Genomic DNA, 18,218 nt, shown 5'->3' with positions numbered 1-18,218 from the left:
ACACCTCATTTGGTCGCCTTTTCTTCCAGTTCTCTGCTGCCTGTGACTGGAACGAATTGCAAAAATCGTTGAAGTTGGAGACTTTTATCTCCCTCACCAACTTTAAACATTTGCTATCTGAGCAGCTAACCGATCGTTGCAGCTGTACATAGTCTATCGGTAAATAGCCCACCCAATTTACCTACCTCATCCCCATACTGTTTTTATTTACTTTTCTGCTCTTTTGCACACCAGTATCTCTACCTTCACATGACCATCTGATCATTTATCACTCCAGTGTTAATCTGCTAAATTGTAATTATATGCCAACCTCCTCATGTCTTTTGCACACAATGTATATAGACTCTTTTTTTTCTTCTACTGTGTTATTGACTTGTTTATTGTTTACTCCATGTGTAACTCTGTGTTGTTGTCTGTTCACACTGCTATGCTTTATCTTGGCCAGGTCGCAGTTGTAAATGAGAACTTGTTCTCAACTAGCCTACCTGGTTAAATAAAGGTGAAATATATATATATATTTTTAAAGATGACACAGATGCTACACTACAGGACTGTTTCGCTAGCACAAACTGGAATATGTTCTGGGATTCATCAAATGGCATTGAGGAGTATACCACCTCAGTCAGTAGCTTCATCAATAAGTGCATTGACGAAGTCGAACCCACAGTGACCATACGTACATATCCCAACCAGAAACCATGGATTACAGGCAACATCATCATAGAGCTAGAAGCTAGAGCTGCTGCTTTCATGGAGCGGGACCCTAATCCGGACGCTTATAAGAAATCCTGCTATGCCCTCAGACGGACCATCAAACAAGCAAAACTTCAATACAAGATTAAGATTGAATCCTACTACACTGGCTCTGACGCTCATCGGATGTGGCAGGGCTTGAAATCTGTTACAGACTACAAAGGGAAACCCAGCCACGAGCTGCCCAGTTACGCGAGCCTACCAGATGAGCTAAATGCCTTTTATGCTCGCTTCGAGGCAAGCACCACTGAAGCATGCATGAGAGCACCAGCTGTTCTGGATGAAAGTGTGATCACGACCTTGGTAGCCAATGTAAGCAAGACCTCTAAAACAGGTCAACATTCACAAAGCCCGGGGCAAGATGGATTACCAGGACATGTACTCAGAGCATGCGCGGTCCAACTGGCAAGTGTCTTCACTGACATTTTCAACCTACCCCTGACTGAGTTTGTAATACCTACATGTTTCAAGCAGACCACCATAGTCCCTGTGCCCAAGTAAGCGAAGGTAACCTGCCTAAATGATTACCGCCCGTAGCGCTCATGTCTGTAGCCATGAAGTGATTTCAAAGGCTGGTTATGGCTAACATCAACAGCATCCTCCCGGATACCCTAGACCCACTCCATTTCGCATACCGCCCAACAGATCCACAGTTGATGCAATCTCAATCACACGCCACACTGCCCTCTCCAACCTGGACAAGAGCAACACCTATGTGAGAATGCCATAGACTGTTTTCTCTGCTACCGCACATCAAGCGGTACCGGAGCGCCACGTCTCGGACCAAAAGGCTCCTTAGATTCTACACCCAAGCCTTAAGACTGCTGATAAATTAATCAAATGGCAACCGGGTTATTTATATTGGCACCCCCTCCAATAGTTTTTTACACTGCTGCTACTCACTGTTTATCATCTATTCATAGTCACTTCACCCCTACCTGCATGTAAAAATTACCTTGACTAACCTGTACCCCCGCAGATTGATTTAGTACTGGTACCCCATGTATATTGCCTCGTTATTGTTATTTTATGGTGTTAGTGTTTATAGTTATTTACTTTAGTTTGCTAAATATTTTCTTAACTCTTTCTTTAACTGCACTGTTGGTTAAGGGCTTGTAAGTAAGCATTTCACGGTAAGGTCTACCTACACATGTTGTATTCAGCGCAGGTGACAAATAAAGTTTGATAGGGGGCAATGAAATACACATGGAAAAGATCACTCCAAGCTTTCAAAAGTTGGCAGCCCTGGACTCTGGTCATTGCAAAAATATTGCGTGGGCATAGTGTAACCTATAACATTCAATGTTTTTTGTCACTCATAATACTACTGACATTACTCTTATTATACAGATTATACAGTAATACAGTAGTAGTCTATAAACCCTTTGTGCTCACGTGTTCTTACTGTCATTGATAGCAGCTCAATCAGCTAAGAATAATCAATAAAACGAAACTGTTTCGTGCACGAGGGAATTTCAAAACCGAAGCTGTCTCGTGCACAAGGGAATTTCCCGTCCACGTGTCTGAAAACACTATTTTGAAGGCGGGATCAAAACAAACACTCTGATTGGTTATGAGAACAAAACGCGAAATAGATCTTAAAGGGCCATACACGAGTCACGTTATAAAACAATAAAAATGGCCTAACGTACCGATGCTTCTTTAAGACCACTTCAATATAGCCTATATTTTTCGTGTGTTCACGCCCTGTTTGAGGGCGGGTGATTTTCTTGCTGACGTCTGTGAAATGAAATCAGCTTGTTGCTATTTGTCTCACACAGAATAAAAGTTTGCGTGGGGTGATACTGAGTACGGACTAAATCCATTTGGGTTTACAGTGAAAATATACCCTTTTCATTTTTCTATACACTAAGGACTATCTTGTGGTGAGTTCCGAGTCTTAATGTATCAAATAAGATTGAACACTGTCATTAACCTGTTGTTTTTTACATTGTTGTTTTGCTGGTCTGCATAGTTTGAAAGACCTGCCTGTGCTGTAAAATCTTGGACATTGTGTGTCATCATTGAGCCGCTACATTGTCTCTCACAACATCCCTGTATAACCACTGGGATAAAGTGACTTTACCGACCCATTATGTGGCTATTTCTCACCGATATATGCCATCGGATGAATATTTTACTAACTTTTGTCTTGACAGTAGTTATGGGGTGTTGTATTATGACAACAATCGTAGCCAACCTTGTAGGCTGTTTTACTTTTCGCGCTGCGATCTCTGTAGAGTTACGGTCTGTCGGCACCGTGTCGGCATTTCCAGCTTCTGGTTGGTTTACTTAAACTCTAAACAAGCACGCAATTTAACCAGGGACTCACACTGGAAAAGAGCACATCTATATTGTCGACTATGTAATTCGTCCAATTTTGATTATTAACGTGCATGGCTTATAAACAAAGGAATAAGCAAGTGTAATAAGACAGCTATTACAGGTTGTTCTGAAATAATCCGAGCGCGTTACGATAAATAAGAGAATAAAGATTATCTGCGGCCGCACAATAAATGAGTTGAGAGAGACGGTTGTCGTTGTCATATCTCACAGTTCAGTGTCTCTGGGGTAGTATAGCCCATATAATGTCAGTTACCCGAATGGTTTTAGTGTCCTTTGCCTGACCCACCCGTCTTGACCACACTCCTTATTGTCGACTATGTAATTCGTCCAATTTTGATTATTAACGTGCATGGCTTATAAACAAAGGAATAAGCAAGTGTAATAAGACAGCTATTACAGGTTGTTCTGAAATAATCAGAGCGCGTTACGATAAAGAAGAGAATAAAGATTATCTGCGGCCGCACAATAAATGAGTTGAGAGAGACGGTTGTCATTGTCATATCTCACAGTTCAGTGTCTCTGGGGTAGTATAGCCCATATAATGTCAGTTACCCGAATGGTTTTAGTGTCCTTTGCCTGACCCACCCGTCTTGACCACACTCCTTATCCAAAACCTCACTTTCCCAAATAACTATATGCAGGGACACAGATAAAGAACTAGTTGTCACTGTCAGATTTCCAAATAGTGCGATATAGTGTGATGGAGGTAGAGAATTATTACAGGGGGCTGCATTTGTGTCTCTGTGAGTGTGTATGTACACTGTACCTGTGTAGTGTTTTTGGGGGGGTGATGGTCTTCTTTGTGGTGTAGGGTCTTCTTTGTGATAGAGTATTCTTTGTGGTGTGTACATGACTCTGAGTATAACGTTCAACTATGTGTTGTTTATGACATTAGTGCTGTGCTCAAGAGGTGTATGGGTGTGAATGCTAAGCTGAGCTGATGTGAGTGTGTTGTCAGTATCTGTGAAGGTGGTGTTTAGAGTTGTATTAAGTGATAGTAGGCTATTTGTAAATCCATGAACCCAATGCAGTAGGGGGAGCCACTGGCTGACACACTCTTAAAAGGGCAGACTTTGGTCTGTGGCAGAGAACTGAATGGAAGTAGTAAGACACATAACCTAAGTATATCTTTTCCACATTCTGTTATGTTACAGCCTTGTTCTAAAATTGATACAATCATTTCTTACTCTCATCAATCTACACACAATACACCATAATGACAAAGCAAAAACAGGTTTTCAATTTATTTTGCAAATGTATTACAAACAAAAAAACAGAAATACCGTATTTACATAAGTATTCAGACCCTTTGCCATGAGACTCGAAATTGAGATTAAGTGCATCTTGTTTCCATTGATCATCCTTGAGATGTTTCTACAACTTGATTGCGGTCCACCTATGGTAAATTCAACTGATTTGACATGATTTGGAAAGGCACAAACCTGTCTATATAAGGTCGCCCAGTTGACAGTGCATGTCAGAACAAAAACCAAGCCATGAAGTCGAAGGAATTGTCCATAGAACTCCGAGACAGGATTGTGTTGAGGCACAGATCTGGGGAGGGGTACCAAAAAAATGTCTGCTGCATTGAAGGTCCCCAAGAACACAGTGGTCTCCATCATTCTTAAATGGAAGAAGTTTGGAACCACCAAGACTCTTCCTAGAGCTGGCCGCCTGGCCAAACTGAACAATTGGGGAGAAGGCCCTTGGTCAGGGAGGTGACCAAGATGGTCACTCTGACAGAGCTCCAGGGTTCCTCTGTGGAGATGGGAGAATCTTATCAGAAGGACAACCATCTCTGCAGCACTCCACCAATCAGGCCTTTACGGTAGAGTGGCCAGATGGAAGCCACTCCTCAGTAGAAGGCACATGACAGCCCGCTTGGAGTTTTCCAAAAGGCACCTGGAGGAATCTCAGACCATGAGAAACAAGATTCTCTGGTCAAATGAAACCAAGATGGAACTCTTATTGCCTGAATGCGTTTGGAGGAAACCTGGCACCATTCCTACGGTAAAGCATGGTGGTGGCAGAATCATGCTGTTGGGATGTTTTTCAACGGCAGGGACTGGGAGGCTAGTCAGGTTTGAGGGAAAGATGAGAGGAGCAAAATACCCAAGAAGACTCAAGGCTGTAATTGCTGCCAAATATACTTCAACAAAGTACTGAGTAAAGGGTCTGAAAACTTATGTAAATGTGATATTTCAGTTGTTTGTTTTTTTTAATACATTTTCAAAAATGTCTAAAAACCTGTATTTGCTTTGTCCTTATGGAGTATTGTGTGTAGAAAAAGTCAAGGGGTCTGAAAACTTTCTGAATACACTGTATTTTCTTGCAACTTCCATGTTCTTGTCTTGTTTGCCAGAACAAAGCACTAAGTGGTTTTCCACATAGGGCTTATTGTGAATGCATACAGCATGGCATAGCAGACCCCAGAATAATAGGCACTAAAGAGACTGAGGCAAATCTCTTTGGGTGAATAAATGAAAAAGTGTCCTCAGAGGCTGGCATGTTGATAAATCCAAGGAGAGAAGAGGAGAGTGGCTCTGTCTCTCTTCCTCCAAGGCTGTCATTACCCATTTGTTGCACTCTCATTTGGAAGTGGTGTGTTAGTAGCCTAAACCTGCATTAAAGGCTTGATGGAGAGTACTGAAAGGGTTCACAAGGTTACTTACATTTCAGAAGTATTTTCGTAACTCGTTTGACCCCCATATTGCTGAAGGTTGCAATGCTGTGAATTAACCAAGCAGGGAGATTGTTGTCTGCTAATCTCTTGTGGACAGACAACGTAAGCATTATTGGTACAGTAGAGCTGTCATGCGTGGAGCAAATCAAATCCAATTTTATTGGCCACATACACATGGTTAGCAGATGTTGATGCAAGTGTAGTGAAATGCTTGTGCTTCTAGTTCTGACTATGCAGTAAAACCTAACAATTAATCCAACAAATTCACAGCAACTACCTTATACACACAAATGTAAAGGGGTGAACAAGAATATGTACTGTACATATAAATATATGCATGAGCGATGGCGTGTGGCATAGGCAAGATGCAGTAGATGGTGTAGAATACAGTATATACATATGAGATGAGTAATGTAGGAGATATGTAGACATTCTTAAAGTGGCGTTATTTAAAGTGACTAGTGATAGTTTATTTAATAAGTGGCCAGAGATTTTAGTCTGTATGTTGGCAGCAGCCTCTCTATGTTAGTGATGGCTGTTTAACAGTCTGATGGCCTTGAGATAGAAGCTGTTTTTCAGTCTCTCAGTCCCAGATTTGATGCACCTGTACTGACCCCACCTTCTGGATGATAACGGGGTGAACAGGCAGTGGCTCGGGTGGTTGTTGTCCTTGATGATCTTTTTGGCCTTCTGTGACATTGGGTGCTGTAGGTGTCCTGGAGGGCAGGTAGTTTGCTCCCGGTGATGCGTTGTGCAGACCGCACCACCCTCTGGTGAGCCTTGTGGTTGAGGCCAGTGCAATTTCAGTACCAGGTGGTGATACAGCCCGACAGGATGCTCTCGATTGTGCATCTATCAAAGATTGAGTGTTTTAGATGACAAGCCGCCGTTGCGCCTTCTTCATCATGCTAACTGTGTGGGTGGACCATTTCAGTTTGTCCGTGATGCGTACACAGAGGAACTTAAGACTCTCCACCCTCTCCACTACTGTCCTGTTGATAGGGGGGGGGTCCCTCTGCTGTTTCCTGATGTCCACAATCATCTCCTCTGTTTTGTTGACGTTGAGTGAGAGTTTATTTTCCTGACCCCAGACTCCGAGGGCCCTCACCTCCTCCGTGTAGGCCGTCTCGTCGTTGATGGTAATCAAGCTTACCACTGTAGTATCTTCTGCAAACTTGATGATTGAGTTGGAAGCGTCCATGGCCACGCAGTCATGGGTGAACAGGGAGTACAGGAGAGGGCTGAGAACTCACCCTTGTGGGTGTTGAGGATCAGCGTGGTGGAGATGTTGTTTCCTACCTTCATCACCTGGTGGCGGCCAGTCAGAAAGTCCAGGATCCAGTTGCACATGGCGGGGTCGAGATCCAGGGTCTCAAGCTAAATGACGAGTTTGGAGGGTACTATGGTGTTATATTCTGAGCTATAGTCAATGAACATAATTCTCACATAGGTATTCCTCTTGTCCAGATGGGATAGGGCAGTGTGCAGTGTGATGGCGATTGCATCGTCAGTGGACCATTTGGGGCGGTAAGCAAATTGGAGTTGGTCTAGGTTATCAGGTAGGGTGGAGGTCATATGGTCCTTGACTAGTCTCTCAAGGCACTTCAGGATGACAGGGATTGGTTGAATATGTCCATAAACACACCGGCCAGCTGGTCTGCGCATGCTCTGAGGACGCGGCTAGGGATGCCGTCTGGGCCGGCAGCCTTGCGAGGGTTAACACGTTTAAATGTTTCACCAACTTTGGCCATGGAGAAGGAGAGCCCGTAGGTTTTGGTAGAGGGCCGTGTCAATGGCCCTTTATTGTCCTCAAAGCGAGCAAAGAAGCTATTTAATTTGTCTGGGAGCAAAACGTCGGTGTCCGTGACGGGGCTGGTTTTCTTTTTGTAATCAGTGATTGACTTTAGACCTTGCCACATACGCCTCGTGTTTGAGCCGTTGAATTGCGACTCTACCTTGTCTCAATACTGACGCTTTGCTTGTTTGATTATCTGCACTGTTTGTATTCAGTGCTGTTTTCGGTCACCTTGCCATGATTAAAAGTGGTGGTTCACGCTTTCAGTTTCATGGGAATGCTGCCATCAATCCACGGTTTCTGGTTAGGGAAGGTTTTAATGGTCACAGAGGGAATGACATCTCCGATGCGCTTGCTATTAAACTCGCTCATCAATGTTATTGTCTGAGGCAATCTGGAACCTATCCCAGTCCACGTGATCATAGCAATCTTGACGCCTGGAATCCAATTGGTCAGACCAGCGTTGTATTGACCTGAGCATGGGCGTTTCCTGTTTTAGTTGCTGTCTATAGACAAAATGGAGTCATGATCAGATTTGCCGAAGGCAGAGCGGGGGAGGGCTTTGTATGCATCGCGGAAGTTGAAGTAGTAATGATCCAGAAAGCTACTGGCTCTTGGCGCGCATTCGATATGCTGATAGAATTTAGGAAGTATAGTTCTTAGGTTAGCTTTGTTAAAATCCCCATCTACAATAAATGCAGCCTCAGGATGTATGGTTTCCAGTTTACATAGAGTCCGGTGAAGTTCTTTCAGGGACGACGAGGGATCTGCTTGGGGGGGATATCGAAGAGAATTCTCTTGGAATATAATGCAGTCAATATTTGATTGTAAGGAATTATAGGTTAGCTGAACAAAAGGACTTTAGTTCCTGTATGTTGTTGTGATTACACCATGAGTCGTTAATCATAAGGCATACACCCCCGCCCTTATTTTTACCAGAGAGATGTTTGTTTCTGTAGGCGTAAAGAAACCGGGTGGCTGTACCGACTCTGACAACATATCCCAAGTGAGCCATGTTTCCGTGAAACAGAGAATGTTACAATCTATGTCTCTCTGGAAGGCAACTTGTGCCCTAATTTCATCCACCTTGTTATCTAGAGATTGGACAGTATTAGTTCCGGTGCTTTGGACAAATCACATTTTCACAGGTGTTAGCATCTTTTGAATTTCGGAAGAGGAAGGGATATTTGGCCGCTAGTCTAGTTTCCGATCTCTTCTCAACACATATGAACCCAGAACTTAATCGAGCATCTGACCGATTACACAATAATTTAGTTCTGGGTTAACCAAGATTATTTTCTCTGCTAACCTAGGGCCTGAAACACTGGAAGTACTGGGGGGATCCTTAAGTGTGATCTTGAAGCAATACAGAATCTTTTAACTTTTTTGTTGTTTTTTACAACAGTCATGAACTATTTATTATAAGCAAGTCTTTGGAGACCAAGCTTCAGTTTTGCCATATAAACCTATTAGTCAGATTTGCAAATAATTTGTTGTCTAGGCTACTCTGCATGTTGTAGTCTCAATCCTTTGGACTGTATGAGGGACCAAGCTAGCCACAGGTCTGCTGGGTTGAGATAGGAGAGAGATGGAGACTGCCTCTCGCTCAACCAAACCCCCGATTTAGGTACATTTAGCCAACAAGTCTCTTAGCCGCAGCCAGTTGTGTTGTTTGATGACTGTGATGAGCTGAACGATTTGTCTAAATCAGCAGTGTGCTTCACAACCACAGACTGAGCAGATCTCTGCTAGTTTTCTGTTCCACATAGATATCCCCAACTGACCTGGGTCTGCTCTGTCTGGATCAGCCAGCGTGGGTTTTATTTATGGAAGGGTAGTTATTATGGATTAGAAAGTTGTCTTTAATGATAATTAAATGTTAAATGTACTCTGCCTGAGGTCCTGCCTGAGGTCATCTCATTAGTGCAGAGACAGACGTGTTTAGAATCCACATTGATTTGAAGGTAATGATATCAATTTATCAAAACAGTAGTCAAAGGAAGTCTTAGCAGAGCAATAGGCCCAACTCCCTCTCAATTTCTCTCTTCTCCCCCTAGGCAGGTCTTGGCAGATCGCCGCCGTATGGACGATGAGGAGGATGATGTGTTTGAGCCAGACTCCCACTGCTGGCGCACAGCCTTCAGGGAGATAAAGTACGAGGACAGGGGAACCCAGACACCCAGCCCTGTCCTGCCACTGCCCAATAATATGCTGCCCTGCGGGGTGGCCCAGGAGCCCAGACCACTCTTCTACGGTACGGCCACACACACTATGTTAACACACACCCACGCAAACACAGTGTGAGGAATAGATAAGAGTGGAGCTCTGCTGTACTCCGCTCTTGGCGCCTGATAGTCCCAGCCACACCAGCTTTTATGACCTGTGTGTAGTGTACCCAGCTGCTTTCCCATTCAGATGGCGCCATTAGGTGATTTAGCCTGGCCCTGATGTGACAACAGGCCATACCTGTATAACTGACCCTTTACTAGAACACCAAGGATAGCTGGATGCCCTCTCTGTCCTGTCACACTACAGATAGCACTGGTAATGGAAAAGATTACTGTATCTGAACTTTGGCGTTGTTATGAGTTGCAGAGCATATGGCACTCTCAATGAACATTAAGATATTGACCTGACCAGTATCTATGGCTTTTTTCCCACAGGCAACGCAGGCTTTCGATTGCACTTCCCAGCACAGTTTGAGCGTGTTGGAGACCAGGGGCCTCTGGGAGAGCGAGGGGGGATGGAGCGGCTCAATCGGCAGCCCCAGCTGCCAGCACGCAGCATAGAGGTCTGCATTGGACAGAAACTCCAACTCATCGGAGACCAGTTCCACCAAGAACACCTTCAAGTGGTGAGAATACCCACCGTGACTGACTGTACAGCACAGCTAAAGTCCACTGAGCAGGCCTACTGTACTCAGAGGTCTGCTGAGAGAGAGACTGAGCAGCAGAAGTGGCTTCTTTACGGGCATCCATTGTGGTCATGTCTCAGTGTCCCGTGTTTGTTTTGGCTAGTCAGTGAGCATGCATTAGCCCAGTGTTCTGACCTCTCATTCTACCCCCCCAAGACGTAGCTTAACCAGGGCAGCCTTTTCCCACACTCACCCCTTCCCTCCCGGTCTCAGCTTCCTGTTTATTTCTCTCTGCCTTTCTCACCCCATTTCATCCCTATGCTGCCACGGCGCCACAGGGGGCATGGAGGAGTCCACACCAAACTGTATACTATGGTCGGGGTGACACTTTTAGTTCATGTACTGGATGCACTGAAGTAGTCAGGCTATTCTCTCTTGACATACTATAGGTTAGGTTGTATTGGTGGTAGAACCGTGGATCATTGAGAGTTTCTTTCTGCAGAGCACCAATGGCACATTTAGAGGGAAAGGAAAACACAGAGTCAAAGACACTCACACACACTCTTACACACATAAACACACACAACACATTCTCACACAGAGACTAAGCTGAAGTGACCAGACTAGGTAAACATGTTGTACTTGCTACGATTATGATATATGATTGTCTCACCCAGCTATCTTAAGATGAATGCCCTAATTGTAAGTCGCTCTGGATAAGAGCGTCGGCTAAATAACTAAAATGAAAAATCTAATATTGTAACCCGAAGCTTGGCGCGTGAGCCCAGGTGAACAGCTGTGGTTAGGGAGTCTGACCAACTTAAGAAAACCGTCTTGCATTTCCTTAAAATCTCTTTCGTGAATTGCATGGACCTCTTGAGTCTTAGTCTTAAGCATGAAACACACAGAGAATCTCACTGCCGATAGACTGCTGACTATGTACTTACCACAGTGGGAGGTCATTCCTTCACTTGCTAGAACAAAAGCGGTACCTGCTGCATTCCGCCCCAGTAGCAACGAGCCTGCCATTTCTATTTGTAGAATCGCAATGCTCGTCAGTGGCCAACTACTTGACTTTGAGCCAATCAGAGAGCACAAACCCCCACGTGGGGGAGCTATCAGGAGTGACAACAAAAAGGAAAAAATAACACATTTCCTCTGTACATTCATGGTTAAATGTCACGAGCCAGTCATACTTCATATGCAATGTAGGCTATGGGATGGTAACTAGGTACACAAACGCAATGCAATGCACACAACACTAAATACTTCCTCCAAACTAGCTAACACTGTAGTTAGTATTGACATAATTAAAGCTGCAATATGTAACTTTTTGGGGGACCCAACCAAATTCACATAGAAATGTACATTTACATTTACATTTAAGTCATTTAGCAGACGCTCTTATCCAGAGCGACTTACAAATTGGTGAATTCACCTTCTGACATCCAGTGGAACAGCCACTTTACAATAGTGCATCTAAATCATTTAAGGGGGGGTGAGAAGGATTACTTTATCCTATAGTAGGTATTCCTTGAAGAGGTGGGGTTTCAGGTGTCTCCAGAAGGTGGTGATTGACTCCGCTGTCCTGGCGTCGTGAGGGAGTTTGTTCCACCATTGGGGGGCCAGAGCAGCGAACAGTTTTGACTGGGCTGAGCGGGAACTGTACTTCCTCAGTGGTAGGGAGGCGAGCAGGCCAGAGGTGGATGAACGCAGTGCCCTTGTTTGGGTGTAGGGCCTGATCAGAGCCTGGAGGTACTGCGGTGCCGTTCCCCTCACAGCTCCGTAGGCAAGCACCATGGTCTTGTAGCGGATGCGAGCTTCAACTGGAAGCCAGTGGAGAGAGCGGAGGAGCGGGGTGACGTGAGAGAACTTGGGAAGGTTGAACACCAGACGGGCTGCGGCGTTCTGGATGAGTTGTAGGGGTTTAATGGCACAGGCAGGGAGCCCAGCCAACAGCGAGTTGCAGTTATAGATCTGTCATTTTTATGGAAAACAAGTCTAAGAAAGGGTAGATCGGTTCTATGTGCACTATGCCTATACTTCCCTGTCTTGTACACCACCACAAGTTTTGTGAAAATACATTTTTGGTTATGGAAAATATATTTCACAGCAGTTTAGATGGCACAAGGATCTCTACACTATACTTGCTTGTTTTGTCACAACTGAAATTAGGTGAACTATTCAAATTTTAGCAACCTGGAAATGGCTGAGCGATTTCTCTGTAGTGCACCTTTAAATCGCAATGGATTAAATCAAATCAAATCCAATCAAATTTATTTATATAGCCCTTCGTACATCAGCTGATATCTCAAAGTGCTGTACAGAAACCCAGCCTAAAACCCCAAACAGCAAGCAATGCAGGTGTAGAAGCACGGTGGCTAGGAAAAACTCCCTAGAAAGGCCAAAACCTAGGAAGAAACCTAGAGAGGAACCAGGCTATGTGGGGTGGCCAGTCCTCTTCTGGCTGTGCCGGGTGGAGATTATAACATGGCCAAGATGTTCAAATGTTCATAGATGACCAGCATGGTCGAATAATAATAAGGCAGAATAGTTGAAACTGGAGCAGCAGCACGTCCAGGTGGACTGGGGACAGCAAGGAGTCATCATGTCAGGTAGTCCTGGGGCATGGTCCTAGGGCTCAGGTCCTCAGAGAGAGAGAAAGAAACAAAATAGCAATATTTAACGTAGCTATCTAGATTTCTTTGGAATCTAAACCATAAATTAAGCAACACTCACAGACATGCGTTTTTCAAACAATGCTACTGCCACCATCTGGTTTGGAGTATTTTAACAAGGCTGTGGATGACGACTTCAAGGTCTTTGCTGTGTGAACACAAAATAGATTGACTGCCGACACTGTTCAGAGGTGCAAAGGCAGGCAAACGTTTGACAATCCTACCAGTGTGTCTGAGCTACAGTGCATTCTGAAAGTATTCAATCTACACACAATACCCATAATGACGAAGCAAAAACAGGTTTTTAGAACTTTGTGCACATTTATAAAAAATATTATGTATACATAATTATTCAGACCCTTTACTCAGTACTTTATTAAAGCACCTTTGGCAGGGATTTCAGCCTCAAGACTTCTTGGGTATAACGCTACAAGCTTGGCACACCTTTATTTGGGGAGTTTCTCTCATTCTAATCTGCAGATCCACTCAAGCTTTGTCATGTTGGAAGGAGAGTGTTGCTGCACAGCGATTTTCTGGTCTTTCCAGAGATGTTTGATCGGGTTCAAGTCGGGCTCTGCCTGGGCCACTCAATGACTTTCAGAGACTTGTCCCGAAGCCACTCCGTCATTGTCTTGGATCTCTTCTATGGGTCGTTGTCCTGTTGGAAGGTGAAACTTCACTCCAGTCTGAGGTCCTGAGAGCAGGTTTTCATCAAGGATTTCTCCGTTCATCTTTCCCTCGATCCTGACTAATCTCCCAGTCACTGCCGCTGAAAAACATCCACACAGCATGATCCTGCCACCACCATGCTTCACCGTAGGGATGATGCCAAGATTCCTCCAGACATGGCGCTTGGCATTCAGGTCAAGGAGTTCCATCTTGGTTTCATCAGACCAGAGAATCTTGTGTCTCATCGTCTGAGAGTTTTTTAGATGCCTTTTGGCAAACTCCAAGCTGGCTGTAATGTGCCTTTTACTGAGGAGTGGCTTCCATCGGGCTGATTGGTGGAGTGCTGCAGAGATGGTCGGCCAAGGTCCTTTTCCACCGGTTGCTCATTTTGGCTGGGCGGCCAGCTCTGTGAAGAGTCTTGGTGGTTCCAAAAGGCTTCAATTTAAGATTGATGGAAGCCACTGTGTTCTTGGGGACCTTCAGTGCTACAGACATTTTTTGGTACCCTTCCCCAGATCTGTACTGCGACACAATTCTGCCTCTGAGCTCTACGGCAATTCCTTCGACCTCATGGCTTGGTTTGTGTTCTGACCTGCACTGTCAACTGTGCGACCTTATAAAAGGCAGGTGTGTGCCTTTCCAAATCATGTCCAAACAATTTGAATATGACCACAGGTAGACACCAATAAAGATGTAGAAACATCTCAAGGATGATTCATGGAATCAGAATGCATTTTTTCTCCCACACTCACGCTGAGATTTTATTAATACCACAGACTTCTGTCCTGCAGCCACAGTGCACTGTTACTCATCTGATATGACACATGACATTGCAGGCAGGCGTTATTACACTAGGGCTATGATACACTGACTGACACACAGCTTAACCTCAGCAGAGACAGGCCAGGGCAGGGTATAAGGGAAGTCTCTCTCTCTCTCTCTCTCGTTTTTCACTGGGTAAACACAACAAGTAACATCAGTTAGTATGAGAACAATATGATGTCATATCCTGAAGCTACAGCGTGATAGGGCTCACACACTCACACACTGCTAACCTCAGCAATTAACCTCTCCCGGGCAGGTGGGACGGTAGCTTCCCACCTGGCCAACATCCGGTGAAATTGCAGAGCGCCAAATTTAAAATACAAAATTGCTAATATTAAAAATTAATAAAAATACAAGTGTCATAGATGATTCTTTAGCTTAGAATCTTGGTAATCGAAGCACGTGGTCCAATTTACAATAGGCTTTACGGCGAAAGCATAGCATTTGATTGTCTGAGGACAGCACCTTCCTACATTAATATAAATTCATAACCTGCACAGGTGTCACAAAACACAAAAATTGCGATAAAATAAATCACTTACCCTTGAAGATCTTCATCTTTTTTTGCAATCCAAAGGTCCCCAGTTACACAATGAATGGTCGTTTTGTTTGATAAAGTCCCTCTTTATATCCCAAAATCTCTGTTTGGTTGGCGCGATTTGTTCAGTAATCCACTGGCTCAAAGGCGGTCAAAACATGCAGACGAATACATCCTAATAGTACTGGTAAAGTTTGTCAAAACATGTCAAACAATGTTTATAATGAATCCTCAATTATCTAAATAATCGATAATATTTCAACTGGACAATTGTGTATTCAATAGAAAGGAAAAACAACGAAGGACGCGCACACGGTCACGCACGCAAACCAGCACTTCATGTAATCAGTGTCCACTAACCAAAAGGTATTTGTCTTTGTCGTTTTTCAAAATACAAGCCTGAAACCATGTCTAAAGACTGTTGACATCTAGCGGAAGCCGTAGGAACTGCAACCCGAGTCCTAGTTATGAGACTTTCGCATAGAAAACCATAGGAAAATCAAATGACCAAAAAAATAAATATTCCTGGATGGATTGTCCTCGGGGTTTCACCTGCAAAATCAGTTCTGTTATACCCACAGACAATATTTTAACAGTTTTAGAAACTGAGAGTTTTCTATGCAATACTACCAATTTTATGCATATCCTAGCTTCTGGGCCTGAGTAACAGGCAGTTTACTTTGGGCACAGATGTCATCCAAACTTCAAAATACTGCCCCAGAGAGGCTAGGGAAAAAAACAACCGCGTGAGACATTGTTTTTTTAGATTTCCGAATCCCAGAGAATAGTGGATCTGGAATATTGACTTTGATTACCTACATAGTAAGCAACAGTTAGGTGTTATTTCAGTTCTTGAAGTTCTTGATTTACTCTCTTGTCATTCGAGTGGACAGAATTACTGTTCTTGTGTGCAGAGCCCACTCAGCGCAGGGAGTTATACAGGCCTGAGTCTCTGAGAGTTTCTCTCTGCCTGTCTGGCTGCTGTTGAGTGATGCTTGTACAGACTAACCCAAAACAGATCCGTGTGGTTTGTATGCGTGATCTCAAGTTTAGCCCATGTCTGCTATTCCTGGCGCTGTGGTTTTGTTGTGTGTATATAAGTCTTCAGCAGTGAGGTAGGTACACTCATTTCCGTGCTGCATGTGTGCATGCACCCACATAAACTCAGAAAAAGACAGGACCCTTTCTTTCAAAGATAATTCATAAAAATCCAAATAACTTCACAGATTTTCATTGTAAAGGTTTTTTAACACTGTTTCCCATGCTTGTTCAATGAACCATAAACAATTAATAAACATGCACCTGTGGAACGGTCATTAAGACACTACCAGCTAACGGGCCTCCCGGGTGGCACAGTGGTTAAGGGCGCTGTACTGCAGCTGTGCCACCAGCGACTCTGGGTTCGCGCCCAGGCTCTGTCGTAACCGGCCGCGACCGGGAGTTCTGTGGGGCGACGCACAATTGGCCTAGCGTCATCCGGGTTAGAGAGGGTTTTGCCGGTAGGGATATCCTTGTCTCATCACGCACCAGCGACTCCTGTGGCGGGCCGGGCGCAGTGCACGCTAACCAAGGTTGCCAGGTGCACGGTGTTTCCTCCGACACATTGGTGCGGCTGGCTTCCGGGTTTGATGCGCTCTGTGTTAAGAAGCAGTGCGGCTTGGTTGGGTTGTGTATCGAAGGGCGCATGACTCTCAACCTTCGTCTCTCCCGAGCCCGTACGGGAGTTGTAGCGATGAGACAAGATAGTAACAACTAACAATTGGATACCACGGAATTGGGGAGAAAAAAGGGGTAAAAAAGAAAAAAATCTATTAAAAAAAGACACTACCAGCTTACAGGCGGTAGGTCACAGTTATGAAAACTTAGGACACTAAAGAGGTCTTACTACTGACTCTGAAAAACACCAAAAGAAAGATGCCCAGGGTCCCTGCTCATCTGCCTTAGGCATGCTGCAAGGAAGCATGAGGACTGCAGATGTGGCCAGGGCAATAAATTGCAATGTCTGTACTGTGAGACGCCTAAGACAGAGCTACAGGAAGACAGGACGGACAGCTGATCGTCCTCACAGTGGCAGACCACGTGTAACAACACCTGCACAGGATCGGCACATCCAAACATCACACCTGCGGGACAGGTACAGGATGGCAACAACAACTGCCCGAGTTACACTAGGAACGCACAATCCCTCCATCAATGATCAGACTGTCCACAACAGGCTGAGAGAGGCTGGACTGAGGGCTTGTAGGCCTGTTGTAAGGCAGGTCCTCACCAGACATCACCGGCAACATCGTCACCTATGGGCACAAACCCACCGTCTCTGGACCACACAGGACTGGCAAAAAGTGCTCTTCACTGACGAGTCGCAGTTTTGTCTCAACAGGGGTGATGGTCGGATGCGCGTCTATCGTCTAAGGAATGAGCGTTACACCAAGGCCTTTACTCTGGAGTGGGATCGATTTGGAGTTGGAGGGTCCATCATGGTTTTGGGCGGTGTGTCACAGCATCATCAGACTGAGCTTGTTGTCATTGCAGGCAATCTCAACGCTGTGCGTTACAGGGAAGACATCCTCCACCCTCATGTGGTACCCTTCCTGCAGGCTCATCCTGATATGATCCTCCAGCATGACAATGCCACCAGCCATACTGCTCGTTCTGTGCGTGATTTCCGGCAAGACAGGAATGTCAGTGTTCTGCCATGGCCAGCGAAAAGCCTTGGATCTCAATCCCATTGAGCACATCTGGGACCTGTTGGATCGGAGGGTGAGGGCTAGGGCCATTCCCCCCCAGAAATGTCCAGGAACTTACAGGTGAGTTGGTGGAAGAGTGCGGTAACATCTCACAGCAAGAACTGGCAAATCTGGTCCATGAGGAGGAGATGCACTGCAGTACTTAATGCAGCTGGTGGCCACTCCAGATACTGACTGTTACTTTTGATTTTGACTCCCCCCTTTTGTTCAGGGATACATTATTCAATTTCTGCTAGTCACTGTGTCTGTGGAACTTGTTCAGTTTATGTCTCATTTGTTGAGTCTTGTTATGTTCATACAAATATTTACACATGTTAAGTTTGCTAAAAA

General features: G+C 44.7%; 1 protein-coding gene across 2 annotated transcripts in view; it reads left to right on the top strand.

Moving 5' to 3' along the window:
- Positions 1 to 2,535: 2,535 nt before the first annotated feature.
- The window catches only part of LOC135508253 (bcl-2-modifying factor-like), a 33,979-nt gene continuing 18,296 nt past the window's right edge, over positions 2,536 to 18,218 (top strand). Inside the window, exons 1-3 of one of the 2 annotated variants that reach the window (XM_064928317.1) lie at positions 2,536 to 2,639; positions 9,639 to 9,831; positions 10,241 to 10,431. In XM_064928317.1, coding sequence (XP_064784389.1) covers positions 9,660 to 9,831; positions 10,241 to 10,431 — 363 coding nt within the window. In that variant the 5' untranslated portion in view covers positions 2,536 to 2,639; positions 9,639 to 9,659. Of the gene's footprint in view, positions 2,640 to 9,634; positions 9,832 to 10,240; positions 10,432 to 18,218 lie in introns of both variants that reach the window. The other variant, XM_064928315.1, reaches the window with a different exon arrangement.

The sequence above is a fragment of the Oncorhynchus masou genome, chromosome 21, assembly GCF_036934945.1.
Source record: "Oncorhynchus masou masou isolate Uvic2021 chromosome 21, UVic_Omas_1.1, whole genome shotgun sequence".
Classification (NCBI taxonomy): domain Eukaryota; kingdom Metazoa; phylum Chordata; class Actinopteri; order Salmoniformes; family Salmonidae; genus Oncorhynchus; species Oncorhynchus masou.
The sequence above is the reverse complement of the archived record's forward strand: the minus strand, read 5'-3'. Positions and strand labels throughout refer to the sequence as shown.